The 18,736-nt window shown below is 40.6% G+C and overlaps 1 protein-coding gene across 1 annotated transcript; it reads left to right on the forward strand.

Annotated features, from left to right (window-relative positions):
• Nucleotides 1-683: 683 nt before the first annotated feature.
• On the forward strand, nt 684-17,633 carry LOC131218567 (probable hexosyltransferase MUCI70). The gene is made up of 6 exons (XM_058213179.1): nt 684-1,088; nt 10,694-10,914; nt 11,414-11,590; nt 11,682-11,837; nt 15,222-15,498; nt 17,198-17,633. Exons 1-6 carry the CDS (start codon nt 776-778, stop codon nt 17,425-17,427), a joined length of 1,374 nt encoding a protein of 457 aa, XP_058069162.1. The 5' UTR covers nt 684-775; the 3' UTR covers nt 17,428-17,633.
• The last annotated feature ends 1,103 nt before the right edge of the window (nt 17,634-18,736 follow it).

The raw sequence follows: 18,736 nt of genomic DNA on the forward strand, positions 1-18,736 counted from the left end.
CAGTATTAAGGAAGAGCAAATCTGAAATTTAAGTGAGCCACACATAAACTTTCTTGGGTCCACCCATCCACACTCTTCGTAAGGTCACTCTAGTAAACAAAAAATATTAACTTCTTCTAAAACTAATCTCACTGTTTCCTGTCACGCGGTCTACTTTTGATTTGGATCTGCCTCATTTTTTGGCCGATGACCTGACATGATCCGGCAAAATGAATGAGCGGCGTGGATTTCCCACGAATACCATGTTGCCCCACCTATCTTCCGACAGAAAGAACTGGTGGCAATCTGCGTTCCTCGGGAACTCAACTGTACCACATCACATGAAACAGTGGGGATACGAAACGTTCCTGTGGCCCACCTTGATGTCTTTATGAATCCAAACCGTTCGTAAGATGATTAGTACCGGAACTAACGGAAAATAAGAGCATAGATTTGATAGAAAACTTATGTTGCTGGCAAGAAGGTTCCAATGGTGGACGTTCAGTCCCCACTATCTGTTGTGGTGTGGCCCACTTGAGATTTGAATCTGGCTGAATTCTGAGACAACGTCCTAACATGAGCTGGAGAAACGGATGGACGAAGTGGATACAATACAGTCATCATGGTGGACCCCACAGAGCCTGTGGTTAATGGCTTTTTACACGTGGGTTAATGTGTTTTACAGAGGAAAGAGGATCCAATCCGCCTTCTTCCCATTCATCTCCTTCAAATCTCAGCCCTTTCAAAAAGCGAGAAAAAAAAAAACAGAGAAGTCGGGAAAAAGATAGTGGCGTCCATGTTCTCCATATCGGTCTCCGACGAAGATTCTGATGATCTCTCCGGAAAGGCGAGATCCCGGCACCGGAAGAAGAGAAGGAAACCGGGACTGCAAGGCAAGAAAGACACCATCCGTTGGATCTTCCGTACGATCCTGAGATGGTGGCCAGTCCTGATCTTCGTTCCCGCTATCATCTTCCTCCTCTTCCAGGCGCCCAATATCGGCCATGACCAAAATGACGAGCTGAAACCGAATCCCGTCGAGGATACGCCGGTGGGGAATCTGAATCAGCTCGGCGTCAGATACAGAGTCGTCAATGGCGTCAGAGAGCGTACGTTTGAATTCTTCCCACTCTTTTAAAAAAAAAAATAAATTTTAGTTAAATTTTTTTTTTTTTACAGATTTTCAAGAATTTTGTAGAGATGGAACGATGAATTCCGTTGAACAAAATGCATTTTTCTTGAATTCAATTCAATTCATTTATGAGGAACTATCACATACACTTCAATGGATGAGAATTTGTGGCATCAGAGCCGGGCATGAGATGGGCCCCATTATGGAGATCGATGGTGGAAAAAAGAACAGGCTGGTTGGTGCGATCGCATCCCATCCAGTCATTAGTTCGGGCCACATTCATATGTTGAGTCGGACCATTGGCAGGTCGGATTTAAACCTTCCATTGTTTTCTTACAGGTGTCCTACCTCATTATTCCACCATCCTGATCTTTGTGCCTGGCAATCTTAATTCGGGTCCACTTAGTACACAGATATATTGGCACGCCAGCTAGGATTTGACTGAAACTTACTGTCTGCTGAGTTGTATGCTTGGTTTATGATACAAATGCTTGGTTTTCTTACACGATGTCATTGAGTGTGAACTTTGCTTCTTCAGTTCTGTTTTTCAGACTTCTGTAAATTATTTATTTATTTATTTTTTTAAATGGAAACTTTAAAGAGAGTGAGATATTGCAGTTTGAGGATTTTTTTTTCCCTGAGATGGGAAAATGTTGGTTCTTTCTGTAATTGAGGAATCTGAGAATGTTTGGGCTGTGTTGGGTATGAAAGTGAATTGATTTGCTAATATCCTCTTTAATCAAGAGGAGAGATGTCATTACAGAAAAACACGTTTGCTAGTAGCGTGAAATTGCAGTGACGTTAATTACATGTCTAACTTGAAAGTAACATAATTGCATTTTGGGTCCAAGATCCTCAATACAAATGTTAATGAAGGAGATTATGTTTTGGTCATTGGCACTCCATCAGGCTAGCAATTGCAATTCATAGTGCATCCAAAAGCATTCTTAGTATCATTTTTTCTTGGTTTGATTTTGATAGTTGCTGTTTCAAATTGAAGTGGATGAGTTTTATATGCATGATAGAATTGCTTGTTTGACATAATCCTAGTATCTAACCTGGTCAAAGTTTTCATAATTAGGAATTCACTGTGTCCCGATGCATCAAAGACATGAATAGTGGCCTTGATGTACCCATTCCATGCAAGTAATGCACTTGGCTTGGTGATCAACAGATCAAGACCATTGATCTAATTGGTCTCCTTGGATGGTGGATGACCCAAAAATCTTCCACATTGGAAAGTCCTAATCCTTCAATGGGGGGCCTACCAATAGATGGTTTAGGAAAACAATGCTGGAAAGAAAGGCCAAATGATTAGATCATTGCAATGTTACAACTTGGAAGACTTTCAGACATTCCCCAGCCGAAGCGATGCTCATGAGTTTGCTGGTTTGGATCATTGGAACTATGGGCCCAACTTGTAAGTAATAGGTGAGTTGTGACACAACTCTAGATACATCAGGATTCTAGGGAACACTCTAATTTCTCTTACATAGCTCCCTAAACATTACGTACTGATTCAAAACATATTCTTTATTTAATAAATCATTAGTTTGATGGTTCATTAACCATATTTAATGTCAATCGCATGCTATAAATGTCATAGGATTTCACAAGTCATAGTTGCAAATGTCTCATAAGTTACAAGTTTACAAAATGACCTAAAAAACTAAGGGTTGACTTGGATCCTTGCGTTGTTCAATCCTAAGTTTGCCATGGTTCTGAATAACGGTATCGGCCATCGTGGAAAAATGATACAATATGGCATCGGGGCTGTATCGGCCTGTATCGCTCAGATTTTTTTGAAGAAAAAAAGAGAGAAAAAATAGGAAAAAAATGAGATATTCACAAATCTATTATAAATTTTTTTTGTGTGTTTTGTCCATGTATTCAATGGTGTATTGGACCATTCTTTGGTAAGAATGCTGTCCTAGTAGGTTGACCTACTGCAGGTTATCGTGTTGATTTTTTTTTTTTTTTTTAAATGTAAACTGTTGATATATGTTATAAATTAATATCATATATTGCTAATAGCCTAATATGATTGTATAGCAACTCTTGGACTATTTAGTATGATCTATTAAGTATCCAAGAAGTATCACTACTCACTAGTCTAGTCATTAGTATTGTGCTTGCTTGGAGAATACGTTTGTATATAACAATGTAAGTGTAGAAATACTTAGTACTTACCAATTTTCTTAGACGTGAATAATCTCTAAAAGGGTTCATTCAGGAGAGTTTGAGTCCATGTGCCATGCCAAGCCTCCTCATGCCTAAGAAAGATGACATTTGGCGCATGTGCATGGACAATCAGGCTATTAACAAGATCACAGTTAAGTATCAATTTCTTATACCGCATCTTGATGACATATTGGATATGATGGCTGCTGCCACGATCTTTTCCAAGATTGACCTTAAAAGCGGTTATCATCACGATTCACCCAGGAGATGAATTGAAGAGAGCCCTCAAGACGAAGGACGGGCTATACAGGTGGTTAGTCATGCCTTTTGGCTTGACTAACGCTCCGAATACATTCATGAGAGTGATGACCCAGGTGTTGAGGCCCATTATGGGTAAGTTCCTGGTGGTATGTTTTAACGATATACTCATTTATAATACCTTCAAGGAACAACACCTCTACCATTTGAAGCAACTTCACGGGGTCCTTAGAAATGATAAGTTATATGCCAACTTGAAAAAGTGTTCTTTCATGTTTCATCTGAGGGCATGACTACGGATTTTGAGAAAGTTAAGGTTATAGTAAGTTGGCCTGAATCGCAAACCATTCATGAGGTGCGTAGCTTTCACGGTTTAGCCACTTTTTATAAGCAGTTCATTCGAGGTTTTAGTTCTGTTATGGCGCCCATCATGGATTGCATTAAAAAGGGGGAGTTCAAATGGACTAATGCTGCCTCGAAGGTATTCAAAGAGATTAAGGGCAGAATGATTGGGGCTCTTGTCATGTGCCTTCTTGGCTTTTCTAAAGTCTTGGAGGTTGCATGTGATGCATCTGGAGTAGGTATAGGTGGAGTGCTTAGCCAAGAAGGGCACTCTGTTGCCTATTTTAGTGAGAAGTTGAATGAAGCGAAACAACGATATTCTACCTATGACAATGAATTCTATGCGGTAGTCCGATCTTTGCGACAATGACGACATTATTTACTATTATAAGAGTTCTTCTTGTTTTTTGATCAAGAGGCCTTGCGATAACTCAACTCCCAAAAGAAATTAAACCCAAGGCATGCCAAATGGGTTGAGTTTCTTTAGGAGTATACTTTTGTTTTGAAACACAATACCAGGGTTGAGAATAAACTTGCCGATGCCCTTAGTCGTAGAGTGGTGTTGCTTCAATCCATGAGTGTGAAGGTCACTGGGTTCGAATAATTGAAAGGAGAGTATTTTGCGTGCCTAGATTTTGAGAAAGTGTACATGTCACTTTTGAATGACCGGTCGAGGAGTGATGGTGGGTTTGTCTCGATCGATGCGTTTTTATTTAAAGGCGACAGACTCTGCATTCCCCTCCCCACAATTCCCTTTAGGATTTCCTAGTTTGGGAACTTCATGCCGGAGGAGTAGCCGGTCATTTCGGTAGAGGCAAGACTATTGCCCTTGTCGATGATAGGTTTTATTGGCTCTAACCTCAAGCGAGATGTGACCAAAATCATCGGACAATGTAGGAAGCCTGTTACGATGTCTTTTGGGTGACTATGTTAAGACTTGGGATTCAGTTTTACCACTCGTAGAGTGTACATATAATAGTTCATTCAATTGGTCGATAGGCATCGGTCCTTTTGAGGTAGTGCATGGTTTCAAGCCTAGGAAGCCTATAGATCTCATTCCCATGTCAGTCTCATATACCCTCAGAGTTTGCAGATGCATTTGCACAACACATTCATGATTTGCACGCCAAAATTAAGAAACAAATTAATGTGAGCAATGAAAAGTACAAAATATTTGCTAACTCTCATTGCGAGTTTAAACAGTTTCAGATATGAGATTATGTGATGGTTCGAGTAAGGCCAGAATGGTTTTCGCAAGGGGCCGTGAAGAAATTACATGCCCGCAGTGCAGGACCTTATGAGATAATGAAAAGATTGGGTACCAATGTGTATGCTGTAGATCTTCCACCTGATATGGGCATTATGATGCAGGACAATTAACCACTTGCTCTAAAAGCTCGAACTGTTAGAGTATGACAAATTAATCCCTTTATCTCATAGCCCAGGCCCCACATCTCATGGGTTAGGACCTCGACCGAACCCCCTTAGTGGGCCCCAAATCACATGGGCCGCCCACCTCGAGTGTATCCCCACATCCCACGGGCTACCCCACTCGAGCCCGGTGTGAAATGCGCATTAATCACCCCTGGTAAGGAGTCTCGAACACGAGACCTCCCCCTTGGGCCCCAAATCGCATGGATCACTCACCTCGAGTGTGCCCCTGCATCCAACAGGCGACCCCACTCGAGCCCAGTGTGAAAATGCCCCTGCATTAATCACCCCCGGTGAGGAGTGTCGAAGACGAGACCTCCCGCTTTGATACCAATTTGATGCAGGACAATTAACCACTTGCTCTAAAAGCTCGAACTGTTAGAGTATGGCGAATGAATCCCTTTATCTCATAGCTCAGGCCCCACATCTCATGGGTTAGGACCTCGGCCAAACCCCCTTCGTGGGCCCTAAATCACATGGGCCGCCCACCTCTAGTGTGTCCCCGCATCCCATGGGCTACCCCACTCGAGCCCGGTGTGAAATGCGCATTAATCACCCCTGGTAAGGAGTCTCGAACACGAAACCTCCCCTGTGGCCTCAAATCGCATGGGTCACCCACCTCGAGTGTGCCCCTGCATCCAACAGGCGACCCCACTCGAGCCCAGTGTGAAAATGCCCCTGCATTACATTAGTTCTACATTCAATGTGAAAAATCTTGTGTCTTACAAGGGTGCAACAATTTCGCCTGCTAGCCTTTATTCCAATCCTCACATTGACCCAGATGGTGGTGCCCTCGACCTGCTCGATGTGCCCCATGACCCATGGCCCTTGCCAGACTATTCTTCACAGTTTTTGCCTTCTTTACCATCCATGCCTACCAAAAGAGGAGATGGAAGGTATTTTGGATGAACATGTGCTTTCTATGAGATATGAAGGTTTCTAGAAATATCTTATCAGGCGAAAGAAAATGCCAAAGTCAGATAGTACGTGGATTACATGGATCGAGCTGTAGAGACTAGACCCGGATCTCGTAGAGCGTTATTGCGGTTTTATTTCACCAAATGCGAACTCCTCTCAGCTGAGGGGAGTTGATAAGGACATCATAACACCATCAAGAGTATACGAGAGGAGGATAAGAGCTTTGGCCCCGGTTCCAACATCTCTATAGTTGGATGATCACTATATGGGGCCTGAATCAAGTACATAACTGTATTGGAATACCCCATATGTATGTTTATGCATCTTTGAAGGCCCCACATTGGGAAAATGCATGTGGGATGCGTATATGAGCTTATTAGAGACATCTAGATTGTTGGATTGATTGGATGCCCTTATCGAACCATTGGATCTCGCACATGGACCCATTGGACACGATGAAGCCATTGGGATGGCTTAGTTTAGTTATTTTGTTTATCTATTTTAGGTATTTTGGTTTATTTTATTTTTTAATTGAAAGAAGGGTATTTTGGACACATTTTAGCGATAAAGGTATTTTTGTTATAAACACCCCCAAAGACTATAAAGAGTTGGGTGTGTGAAGTTCAGGGATTGTGATGCATTGAAATAAAATTCTCTTTTTTGCTTTAAGCAAAGAAAACCTCCTGTGATTGGAGTTGGTGTGAAGCCATGGAGTGATTCCAACTTATCTCTCTCTTATTCTTTTCATTCAAGATATTCTCTTCACTTTTCTCTTCTTCTTCTTCTTCTTCTTTCTCTCTATTTCTATCTATTTCTTTTGTTTCCACCTAAATCCCATCTCTATCATCTCAAAACGATCTAAACCCAGACCATACCCGAATCATACAATCGTATGCCCCCTTGTCCGTTCGACTGTACGAACACACAACCGTACGACTGTCCGTACGGCTAACCCCTTTCCTCCTTTCTTTTCCTCTTTTGATCCTTGATCCTTTTCCCTCAAATCCAACCTTAAGCCCAAAACCTAAAAACCCTAACGTAGAACCTAGATTCCCAAAACCCTAATTTCCAAAAAAAAAAATATCTAATTCCCAAATCTTAGCTTCCCTAATCATAAAACCCTTATCCAAAATCTTCCCAAATCTCAAAATCCTAATTCCCAAATCTCAGCTTCCCTAATCCAAAATCTTCCCAAATCTCAAAATTCTAAGTCCCAAATTTTAGCTTCCCTAATCATAAAACCCTAATCCAAAATCTTCCCAAATCTCAAAATTCTAAGTCCCAAATTTTAGCTTCCCTAATCATAAAACCCTAATCCAAAATCTTCCCAAATCTCAAAAAATTCCCAAATGCTAGCTTTCCTAATTCCAAAACTTTAATCTAATTCCCCCATTTCCTAGTTCCTAAAATTAATCCTAACCTACCAAAACCCTAATAAAGTCAAGTGATTCCCTTGAATTAAGATTAATCTCTATGCTAGATGGAAGTTCTACCTTCCATAGGTCCTAATTGATTAATATCTTCTAAGATCTCATTGGGGATTATTGTTTGGTTTGAACTCGGGCATATATAATACTGGAATTCTTTAAATTTGTGATAGGTTAGTTTTATTTTGTGCTTTGATTTCTCTAATTAATCCGTTATTTGATTTTATTCTTTCATCTTAGGTTAGATCATTCGTCTTGCATCACCTAACCTCTAATTCGTGGACACTTGTTTGTTGAAATAGGACTATTGGATATCTTTCATTTTTAAATGTTGAATAAATTTCCAACAATCCAATAGGCAAATAATTAAAGATGTATAATTTTTGGTCCTTGATACATCTAAACTGAGGCCTATAATTTGGACAGTTTATTTTGAATTACATGAATGCCATGTGTGCAATTTCTAAGCGCCAACTATAGTGATGCCTTGAAGGCTCGCTCCCCAACTGAAAATTTGAAGGGAGTATGGTTGGAGGAAGTGGTTTCCAAATCTGTCAGGACTCTGGATAGGTACTGCGCAATATTTAGGTGTGTAGTATGATTTTGCATGTCGGCATGATTGGTCTTCTGACGGATGCTAAGGTTTCAGCTCAAGAGGCATTGGATTGGATTTATATGGATTCCAATCCTCTTCATGTGTCAGTGTAAGTCACCCATGGTCGGAGGTTGAAGCTTTGGACCCTACCGGCTGCAACAACTGGAAAGTCAGAATTGCCTTGGATCAACTAGATAGGTGTTAAGGTGGGAAGAACAGTTCGAGTTTTGGGGGTCCTAGTGTAGGGTGTTAAGGTGGGAAGAACAGTGGGAGTTTTGGTGGTCCCAGTGGAGGGAGAACTTTGAAATTCTTCGGAACTGGGAAAAGAAGGAAAAGCGTAATCATGTGTTCTCAGCTTTTCCAGCAGAGGGGACGGCCAGAGGCAAGCATGAGATCTTGACCTATCCTTGTCAGTAAATTACATCAAGGAACAGCTCTTTGAACGAGCCTAGAGTTAGTGGTTTGAGATCTAAAGGCCGGGGAAAGGATCGAAGAGCAGAGGCCAATGAGAATCTCTCCTAGAATGTTAGGGGTATTGGCTGTCCCATGAAGAGAGCCCTGATTAAGCAGGCAATTAAATCCCTAAAGGTGCAGATTGTAACGTTGCAGGAGACTAAGCTGAGGGAGCTATTTGAGGCTATTGTCAAGTCAATCTAGGGTAATTGTAACAGACGCAAATGGGAGAGCCTGAGCTATGAGGGGGCTTCTGGTAGCATTGTCGTAATTTGGGACAATGATCTGTATGAGAAAGTGGATTGTCAGTCAAGCGAGTTCCTGGTCTCCATTACCTCCTCTTCTGGAATGGTGGTTTGTGCTTGGTTTTCACCTCTGTGTATGGGCCTATGGGCCTAATTCTTCAGCTGAAAGGTTGTCTTTTTTGGGAGGAGCTTGACTGAATGGGTCAGAAGTGGAACCTCCCTTTGTCCATGTGGGGGGATTCCAACTTCGTCAATTTTAAGTCGGAAAGTAGAGGGCAACTAGATAACGAGAAGTCTTTCGGTATTTCCAGAATGGGTTAGAAGAATTGGTATGGTGTTTTCTTCTTTTGGCTGTCCTAGCCTAATAATATTTCCATCTTTCAGTAAAAAAAAAAAAAGAAAAAAAAAAAAAGAAAAAAAAGAAAAAGAAAAGAAAAGAAAAAAGAAATGATAAGGTAGATCTCTCTACGTGTGGGGCCTTATTTACCTGGTGAAACAACCAAAGCAATCTGGTAATGCTGTGAATTGATAGGTTCCTTGCATCCAGTGACGGCGCTTTGTAATTCTCACCTGTCCTTCAATCTGCTGGCTCAAATCCTACCTTAGTTCTTCAGCTGAATGGTCGTCTTTTTGGGAGGAGCTTGACTGAGTGGGTAAGAATTGGAACCTCCCATTGTTCGTGTGTGGGGGACTCCAATTTCATCAATTTAAGTGGGAATGGAGAGGGCAACTAGATAATGAGAAGTCTGTCAGAATTTGCAGATTGGGTTAGAAGAAATGGCATGGTCGATCTCCCTATGGGTGAGGCCTTATTTACCTGGTGAAACAACCAAAGCAGTCTGGTAATGCTGTGAATTGATAGGTTCCTTGCATCCAGTGACTGGGCTTTGTAATTCTCAGGTGTCCGTCAATTTGCTGGCTCAAATCTTACCTTTAGAGGCTTAGACCACTGCCAACGGTAAACCATTTTACTAGTGTAGTTGCATGAGGGTGACTCAGTCTAAATCACTCCGACTTGTCGGAATCGACCTGATATGGGCGATTATGTGGCAGTTCAGAACAAGTTCCCCCCCACTATTGTGTACAGGTGGTGTGTACCAAGTCACTTGGGACTGAAACTGGTACATTTCAGGCAATACATACCAGTTTCAGCTGATACTTCCAAGTCTTTTTCCCAGTCCACACTGCCAATCAAACAAGAGATCAGACAATCTGGGAATAGACCAGTCCAGGATTGACCACTCCTAGAACTCACAATTCTCAGGCTGGGAATTTCTGCCATCCAAATAGCCCCTAAAATTCTATAACTTTCCGTCCATTGCCTCACACGCCATTAGCGAACTTGTAGCATGTGACATGTTCTCATTTTATAAATATAGGAAGGGTTGCTTTTAGAACATAACCTATCATCTGTTATATCAGTGTGAAAAGGTAATGATTAAATATTACATATCAGTGCTATTATGTTCACAAAGAATGGCATGAGGGGCTTAGTAATGGATAAGCTGACAGTTTGTGTTAATAGCATTAATTATTTTTTTTTTCGTCTTTTTTTTTTTTTCCCCGTTGCATTTCAAGAGTAAGAAATCCTTGTTATTGCAACATTTCATTTCTAGGCATCTTCTCATTGATGGCACGTTTTTTTACTTATAATGTCTCATGATGCTTAAAGCAATTCTGTTCTGTTGACTATTTCATGACTTGTTTGGATGTTTTTCCTGAATCTTATCAGCTTGCTTGAAGATCCTGCCTCCAAATGAGATCCAGCGCTTGGAGTTTCCTGCAGATGTGGAGCCTGACTTTCCTGTTAAAAGAGTGGTATACAAATCAGCCAGTGAAGATACATCTCATATTGGAGGTGATGGTCTTCTATTACGACAGTATACAAAAGCTACCAGATTTAATTTATTTACTGGAAACCAAACATTGGAAGAGAGAGCAGAAAGTTTTAAGGTTTTTATCTGCATCCATATGCTTTAATGTCGTCTGTTAATGAATATGTGCTCAACACCATCACAACAGGACATTTCCATCTTTTAATGCTGAGATTATCTCAGTAGACTATCTTACATGTTTCTAAGGGCATGTTTGGATACACGGAATCCATGTGGAAATGGAAATTGTTCCACTGACAAGACAGTTGGGCTGTTTGGATATGTGGATTCTGTACAGTAATCACTGCACCTATCTATGGTTAGAATGCTCTGGCACAGGAAACAAGGATGACCGCTGTTTATTGAATTTGAGGATTCTGCTTGCTATCCAAACAGGCATCCCATTTTTGGAATCCTACTTTCTACAGTGACCATGGAAATTATCATTGTACATGGAATCCCTGTATCCAAACATGCCCTAAAGTTGTTGCTTTGTGATTGGTGTTGCTTCTCTCTTGCTGAATTTGGTCTCGTGTTCAATTTATTGTATCGGTGTTGGGTGAACATGAATGTTTCAGGTGAGTGAAACTGCTGTGGTGAATTGTGGTTTCTACAGTGAAAATGGAGGTTTTAAGATATCTGATGAAGACAAAGCTTACATGCAATCGTGCAAAGCTGTCGTGTCTACTTGTGCATTTGGTGGTGGAGATGATCTGTATCAACCTATTGGAATGATGGAGGCATCGCTTAGAAAGGTGATCTTATACCTTGAATATCTCCTGCTACTTATTGTTTTTTGTCATGCTTTGTTGCCTTTTGTGTATCTAAGATTCTTTTGAGATGCAGGTTTGTTATGTGGCATTTTGGGATGAAATAACTCGCTCAACTCACGAAGCAGAGGGGAAGAGAATTGGTGAAGACAGTATGATTGGCAAATGGAGAATTGTTGTTGTTAAGGATCTTCCTTTCACGGATCAACGACTGAATGGTAAAATTCCCAAGGTAATGAACAGTTATAGTTTGACATTGCCTTGAAGTTTCTTCTTCCGGATGTTCATGCACATCTGTTTCTCGATTCATGAATTGTAATATCTTGGCATTGTTTTGGTTCCTGCCTTTTTATATTATGAATTGCATTATCATCATCATCATCATCTTCACTGTCGTGGTTATCCTTGTAATCGTCATTGTCATCATTGGCGTTGTTGTCTCCTTTTTTTTTAAAAAATAAATATTTATACTTTCAACACATCACTCAAAAGGACGTATATATTGACGTTTTGAGTAAAACGTAGAACCAATAAGATTTTGTCTAATTCTATAATTTCAAGTTCATCACCATTTTTTCTTTTCCACCTATTTTTGGTTGTTTGAATATGAATTCTTAGGACCTAAGCTCCCATTGAAATGTGATTTGAAGAAAATGAATTGTTTTACCTGCCAAAACTGTTTGCTAGTTATATAAAAATTCAGAAGCGAATGTTGAGATCAACTATTCATCTCCTTGCTGTAGGTACCATGAACTTTAAAATGAATTGCAATAGTCTCATGTGATTTGCGAAGTACCTTCTTTGCACTTTTGGTCATAGAACATTTTTTCTTAGGTAATGACATTTTTTTTTTTTTTTTCTTTTCTTTTCTTTTCTGGTAAAAGACTGGGATCCCAGCCATTAAGGTAATAAATAAGAGTCACCATTCACCACCATATAAGGATTATCGGGGTAGAACTTCTTTAGCAAATACATCCGGCATGGAGTTAGTCTCTCTAGCAACTACTCTAAAAGAGATTAAAAAATGGTGAATCAGCCCCCTAATTTCATTTATACAAAAGCTTCCAAGGAACCTGAATTGATCTAGGGGATCATGAAACTGCAGTTTTGGAATTCCTTTCAATAATAAGCTGGAAGGAGCCAATGGTGGCTTTAGCCAATCACAACCTAGTCTTTATTGCTTCTAAATCCGCCTGGTTAGAATCCCGATTCTAGTAGGTCTCAAAAACAAAAAACAAACTTGATCTTGCCCTTTTCATTGTTATCAATACCCCCTCCACTAGATCACCCTAGATTAAGGTGTTTTGTATCTGTTATGATATGCCAGTAAAGGCCGATACGTATAGGTAATGTCCATGACCGTTATGTGATACAAGGGTGAAATGGGGCAATTGCTTTTTTGGGACCGTATCGGCCGTTATGGGCCATAACAACCGTTACCCCTGTAACGATCGAAAAATGGCCACTTTATTTTTCCTATTTAAATCCAATTTTCTCCTCATTTTTATTGTCACTTCTCGCAGTCCAAAAACTCTCATAGATCATTTTACAACAGATTTTGACCACTCTTACTATAATTTTTAAGATTAAAACCGTATATTGAAGTGATTTGAGAGAATAGAAGCTCCAATGACCTTTTTTTCAAAAGATTGAAAAAGTTAGTATTTATACATTTTTTCTAGTTCTAATGCTTGATTGTGATGTGTAAACATTAGATACATATTAATCATGTTCACAAATTCACTAGACAACCTGATACCACACTCTCACCAAAGAGTGGACCGTTATACTACTATAAATATGTTCAAAACAAAAAATGAATACATATTTGGAATATTTATATTATTCTGGATTTTATATATATATATATATTCAGAAATTTTTAGGCAAAAGAAAATTTTCAACCGCTACGGGGGTCATGGCGGTCGTTATGCCCCTGTATCATCTATGGCCGATACCCGTATCGGTAATAGTGCTGACCGTTACAGCCACCGTTACCGATACGGAATACCTTGCCCCAGATTTTCCTAGTGCTTGTCTAGATTGAGCTTCCATCAACCCAAATGATCCGTGCATTGATTAGAATCCCTCATCATCCCTAACAATACAACTACACCAAATCGCCGTAGGTTTCCCAAAGAGCACCTGTTTGCACTGAGCTTACATCAACCCAAGCAAACGAGATGCAGTGCTCTAAAAGGACCTGCTTAATACTGCACAGTGAAGGATTTATGGTCAATGTGACATAATGTATGTACACATACATACATAATGTACGTATGTACACATATATAAGCACATATGTGTGTGCAATAAAGCTCATGTACGTGTAGATGTGCGACAATCGAGATCCAATCCATCCATCCTGAGTGGTCTATGTGTTTTCCCAAAAATAAATCTGGTCCAGTCAACAATGTAGGCCCCATTGTTGGAAACAGGTTGATGGGTTAGAAAACTTAAGCCAAAAATTTCGGAGCTCTTAATTTGTTTTGCTAAATGTGGCCCACCTGACCAGTGGATCAACCTGATTCCCAGGCTAGGTCATCAATACAGTGGTGCCATTCCGATAGATGGATTGGAGCTCAGATCGGTTGTGCCATGTTGGCACATTTGTGGCATGTACATGAGCTTTATTGCACGTGTATGGGCTTAGCAAAGATCTCTCTCTCTCTTTCTCTCTCTCTCTCTCTCTCTCTCTCTCTCTCTCTCTCTCTCCATGCACATGCACAGAAATTCTCCCCATATGTGCGAGCAAAAGGGGTGCGGCTTGGGTGGGCTCCACCATGATGTACTTCCAAAATCCACTTTGCCCATCAGGTGTGTGAATGCATTTTAGGGTTGGGCTAAAAAACCAGGCAGATTCTTGATTCAGGTGGGCCACACCAAGGGAAACAGTTGGGAGGGAGGCACCCACCCTTGATTTTTTACCGGGTTCACCATGATGATTATGTAAAATCCACTCTCACCATCAGCTGTGGCATACATGATTTATACAGACAGACACACACATATTTGCTAATGTCCCCACCTTAATGGGGATGTTAGCAACGTCCCCAAAGCATGGGATGCCTAATCATCAATTTGAACTGTTCTCTCTTCCGTACAGCTAGGGACAAGCCATGGTGCAAAATCACGCCAATCGTATTTGATCAGTTGGAAATGGAAAATCAAGTTTAAGTGGAGAAACAAAATAGGTCCAATCATTGTTTTGAAACATCTAATTGTTAGATCCCACTTTGTATTGCTTATGATTCCAAAGTTGCACTTTGGTTCGATGATTCTAACCATATGATCTGTCTCTTGAACGATGGATGGTTCTAATAAATTGGCCCCATTCAAACGGTAAGGATCATCTGATTAGTGTCATTTTTGTACCATGGCTTGCTCCCAATGGTCCTATTGAATGAACCGTATTGATTGATGATTGGGTGTCCCAGTGGCATGCAAAAGGTTAGGGAATGTTGCTGAACTTGCTAACGTCCCCACAGAGGTGGGGACATTATATATATATATATATATATATATATATATATATATATGTTGCTTGTTCTTTCTTTATCATTTACAGACACGCACATGGCATTGATTGGTACTCATTCTTTCTTGTTGATTTCAGATGTTGAGCCATCGTCTCTTCCCTCAAGCAAAATATTCAATTTGGGTGGACTCAAAGTCTCAGTTTCGGAGGGATCCATTAGGTGTTCTCGAAGCACTACTTTGGCGTACAAATTCTGTCCTTGCAATTTCAGAACACGGAGCCCGAAGTAGCGTCTATGATGAGGGGAAGGCCATTGTTAAGAAAAACAAAGCTACTCCAGAAGAAGTTGAAGTGCAGCTGACTCAATACCGTCATGATGGTTTTCCAGATGACAAGAGGTTTAAGGGCAAGAAAGGTATCCTTCTAATCACATCTTGTGTAGACATGCACATTTGCGCACAGCCATGTACATACGCACGCACACACACGTTTCTTGACATGTACATACATTAATATCATCATCATCATCATAACCATCCCAACAATCTGGGTTTTTCTGTACCAATACTGTTTTGCCAATCGGTCCTTTCGAACACTTTAGATTCTTCAAGATTTGAAACAAATTCTGTACCGTGTGGAAAAAGTCTGACGACTGGATGGCCTTCTAACATCAATGCTCCTTTACAAAGGTTGGAACGGCTGGTGCATTGCCACCAGGTGGAACAGGTGGAACACTCATCTCTTATATATTAGGATTGATCAGCTACAACCGGCTATAGCCTAACTTTAACTTCAAATGGTTACCCAGTTGGTTGAATGCTATTAATGACAATAGTAATTCACTATTCTTAACATTTGGTACTAGAGACTTTGTGGTTCATCATGCTATTGCTCTAGGTTTGCATACAACTATATTGATCCTAGTAAAAGGTGCTTTAGATGCCATCTTTATGAGCATTTTCCCTCGGAAAAAATATGATAATTTCAAGATAAAAAGTGGAAGCAAAAAAATTCTGAACGCATAAAAATTGTGTCGTAGTGTACAACCAGCTGCATGTGATCAGTTCTCTTCTTACAATTCCATTCTACACAAGTCTATTTGAAAACAAAAGTGATACCTTAGGTGTTATGCACATGCAATTCACTCAATTTATTTTTATTTTTTTATTTTTTATTTTTTATTTTTTATTTTTATACTTTCATTGTAATTAATTAACCTTTTATACAAATGAAACATGCAACTCGGCCCGTGTGAGTTTTTGCTCTAATTGTTGGTTCCGAGCCTGCTTGATGGGTTGGGTTAGGTAGGCAGCCACTGTAGAGCTGCGTTATCCACTTCTCATGAGTCCTGATAATAAGGAAACATTCATACTTAAACAAAATTGGCCATCTTGGTTATGGTATTGTGTGTGTCAGACATACCCTGTACCCATCTAATAAATTTTTTTTTTTTTTTTTGGGTGTTATGTATGCTCTATTTATCTATTTTTAATGTATTTTTGTTTCATGTAGATCTCAATTTTCTGTATTTTGTGCTCTCACTATATGGGTGTTTGAGTGGATTGAACATTTTCTGGTCTTCTTTATTGGAACCCAGTTCCGATGCCCGACGCCATGTCTAGTAGGGGTGTAACTCAGGTGGGTTGGGTCAGGTTGCGGGTCAACCTATGCCCGACCTGTCCTCAAGAGGATCCAATGCACATCCCTACCTGACTCAAATTCCAACCTGAGGTTTCCAACCTGAACCCAACCCAAAGTCCTCTATTCTTGACCTAAACTGACCCTACATGAGTAGACCCAACCCGACCCTACCTGACCGGACCCGACCTGACCCAACCCGACCCTAATATGTGAGATTATTCCCAACCTGACCTTACCAACTCGTATTTGCTCAACCCAAACTGAACCCTATTTCAAATCAGGTTGGGGTTTTCCAACCCTAACCCCACCCAAACTTGGGTTGGGTGAGTCAGGTTTGGGTTGATCGGGACCCAAGTTGCAGTCCCTGTATATAGGTTACATGGTGATTGGTAATTCAAGCAGCCACGTTTCTCTCTCTGTGAGTATGATTTACATCTGGCAGTTAGCGTAATACATGCCTCTGGTCTTTGCAGCTCTATCTGAAGCCTCCGTCATCGTGAGGGAGCACACGCCATTGTCAAATCTATTCATGTGCCTTTGGTTCAATGAAGTGGTACGGTTTACTTCACGGGATCAGCTTAGCTTCCCATATGTCCTCAGGCGGCTGAATGTACTCAAGATCAATATGTTTCCTGTATGTACTCGCAAAGATCTTGTAAATAGCATGGGCCACAAGCGCAAGGTGAAGCCTTTGATTATTTAGCATCATGTATTTGTGGACCCGTCGATTCTCTCTCGATTCCTTATTTATTTGCAATTTTCCACATGCATCAGTATTGTGTTTTTTCCGTGGATGTATTCCGATTTGTTCCGGGCTCCCCCAAGGTGGAGGAACCAATACCCTGATATGTGGGAACTTCCAAGTGTGCCATGTTAGAATTGCTGGGGTTGTGTTTTGTTTTCTTTTTCTCCTCTGCATTGTCGACCATTGTTGTAAAACTCACTGACTCAACTCAAAACTCCATCGAATCACTGAGGAACTCAGAATTGGAACCGATTCGATGTCGACTTGGGAAGACACAACGAGTTTATCCGATGACTCGCCTCAGTCAACTCGGCATGACTCACACCGAGTCACTCACGTGGAGGAAGGTGATGCTCTTGACCAACTTGTCTATCGCTAAGCTCTTATTTTGATTTATGTTATCATTATTATTATTATTATTATTATTTATAGTACCTATTTGAAATATTTACTACCTTAACATTTTTAATTTATAATAATTAAACTATCAAGTTGAGTCTTGGAATTAACCCGACCTTTCTGAACGTCGAGTAGTGTTTTCAGGTTTTTGAACTATGGTCAGGCCACTTGAAAACCATCATATAGGTAGTTTTGGCTGGCTGAAAAACCAGGCCGAGGGTATGTTATGCCTTCTATCCCAAACCTCCCTAGCATTTCAGCCCAGATTAACATAAGAAACAAACAAAGCTCCCATGAGTGGCTTCCGCAATCTTCATGGACGGAGGGCAATGGATTTTTGCTGTGAACTACCGGATCACTCAGAAAAATCATCAGGACAGCTTGTAGAAGCTCGTCTGTTGAATGTCGTAGGATTGCTGAAAAACCCATAAATCTTGGCCTGAGAAACAACTCAATTGTGTTTGTTTGGAACTCTATTAGACTCACTATGTTAGCTTGTAAATGCTTCGTAGTGTAAATGCATGCAGCTTCTCGCAATTCTCAATGGCCTAAAACAGCCAGAATTCTTTGTATTATAGAGGCTACAGTCCTTAGTTGAGTTGTCATTATCACAGACAAGCTTAAAAGACTTGGTGAGTTGACTCTTTTGGTCCTGAGTCAAGTTGGCACTCGCCTAAATCGGGGTGACTGATGGTATCGAACTAGGTTGGGTTCCACCAAGTTTGAGTCAACTCGGATGAGCCGTATCAGACTTAAAACCATGGGCACTAACAAGCAGGGCTGAGGTTGGTTTGCCGGGTTTGAGCTAGCTGGGATGGGCCTATTCACTACAGTTCCACAGATAGCCCAATTGGGCAACATGCAGTGT

Source organism: Magnolia sinica, chromosome 11, assembly GCF_029962835.1.
Source record: "Magnolia sinica isolate HGM2019 chromosome 11, MsV1, whole genome shotgun sequence".
Lineage (NCBI taxonomy): Eukaryota > Viridiplantae > Streptophyta > Magnoliopsida > Magnoliales > Magnoliaceae > Magnolia > Magnolia sinica.

Excerpts from the sequence above, each read along its gene's own strand:
- LOC131218567 (XM_058213179.1), top strand. The coding sequence starts at position 776 with ATGTTCTCCATATCGGTCTCCGACGAAGATTCTGATGATCTCTCCGGA. Across the intron at positions 1,089-10,693 it reads CGTCAATGGCGTCAGAGAGC|CTTGCTTGAAGATCCTGCCT; the intron begins GTACGTTTGAAT and ends GAATCTTATCAG. Across the intron at positions 10,915-11,413 it reads AGAGAGCAGAAAGTTTTAAG|GTGAGTGAAACTGCTGTGGT; the intron begins GTTTTTATCTGC and ends TGAATGTTTCAG.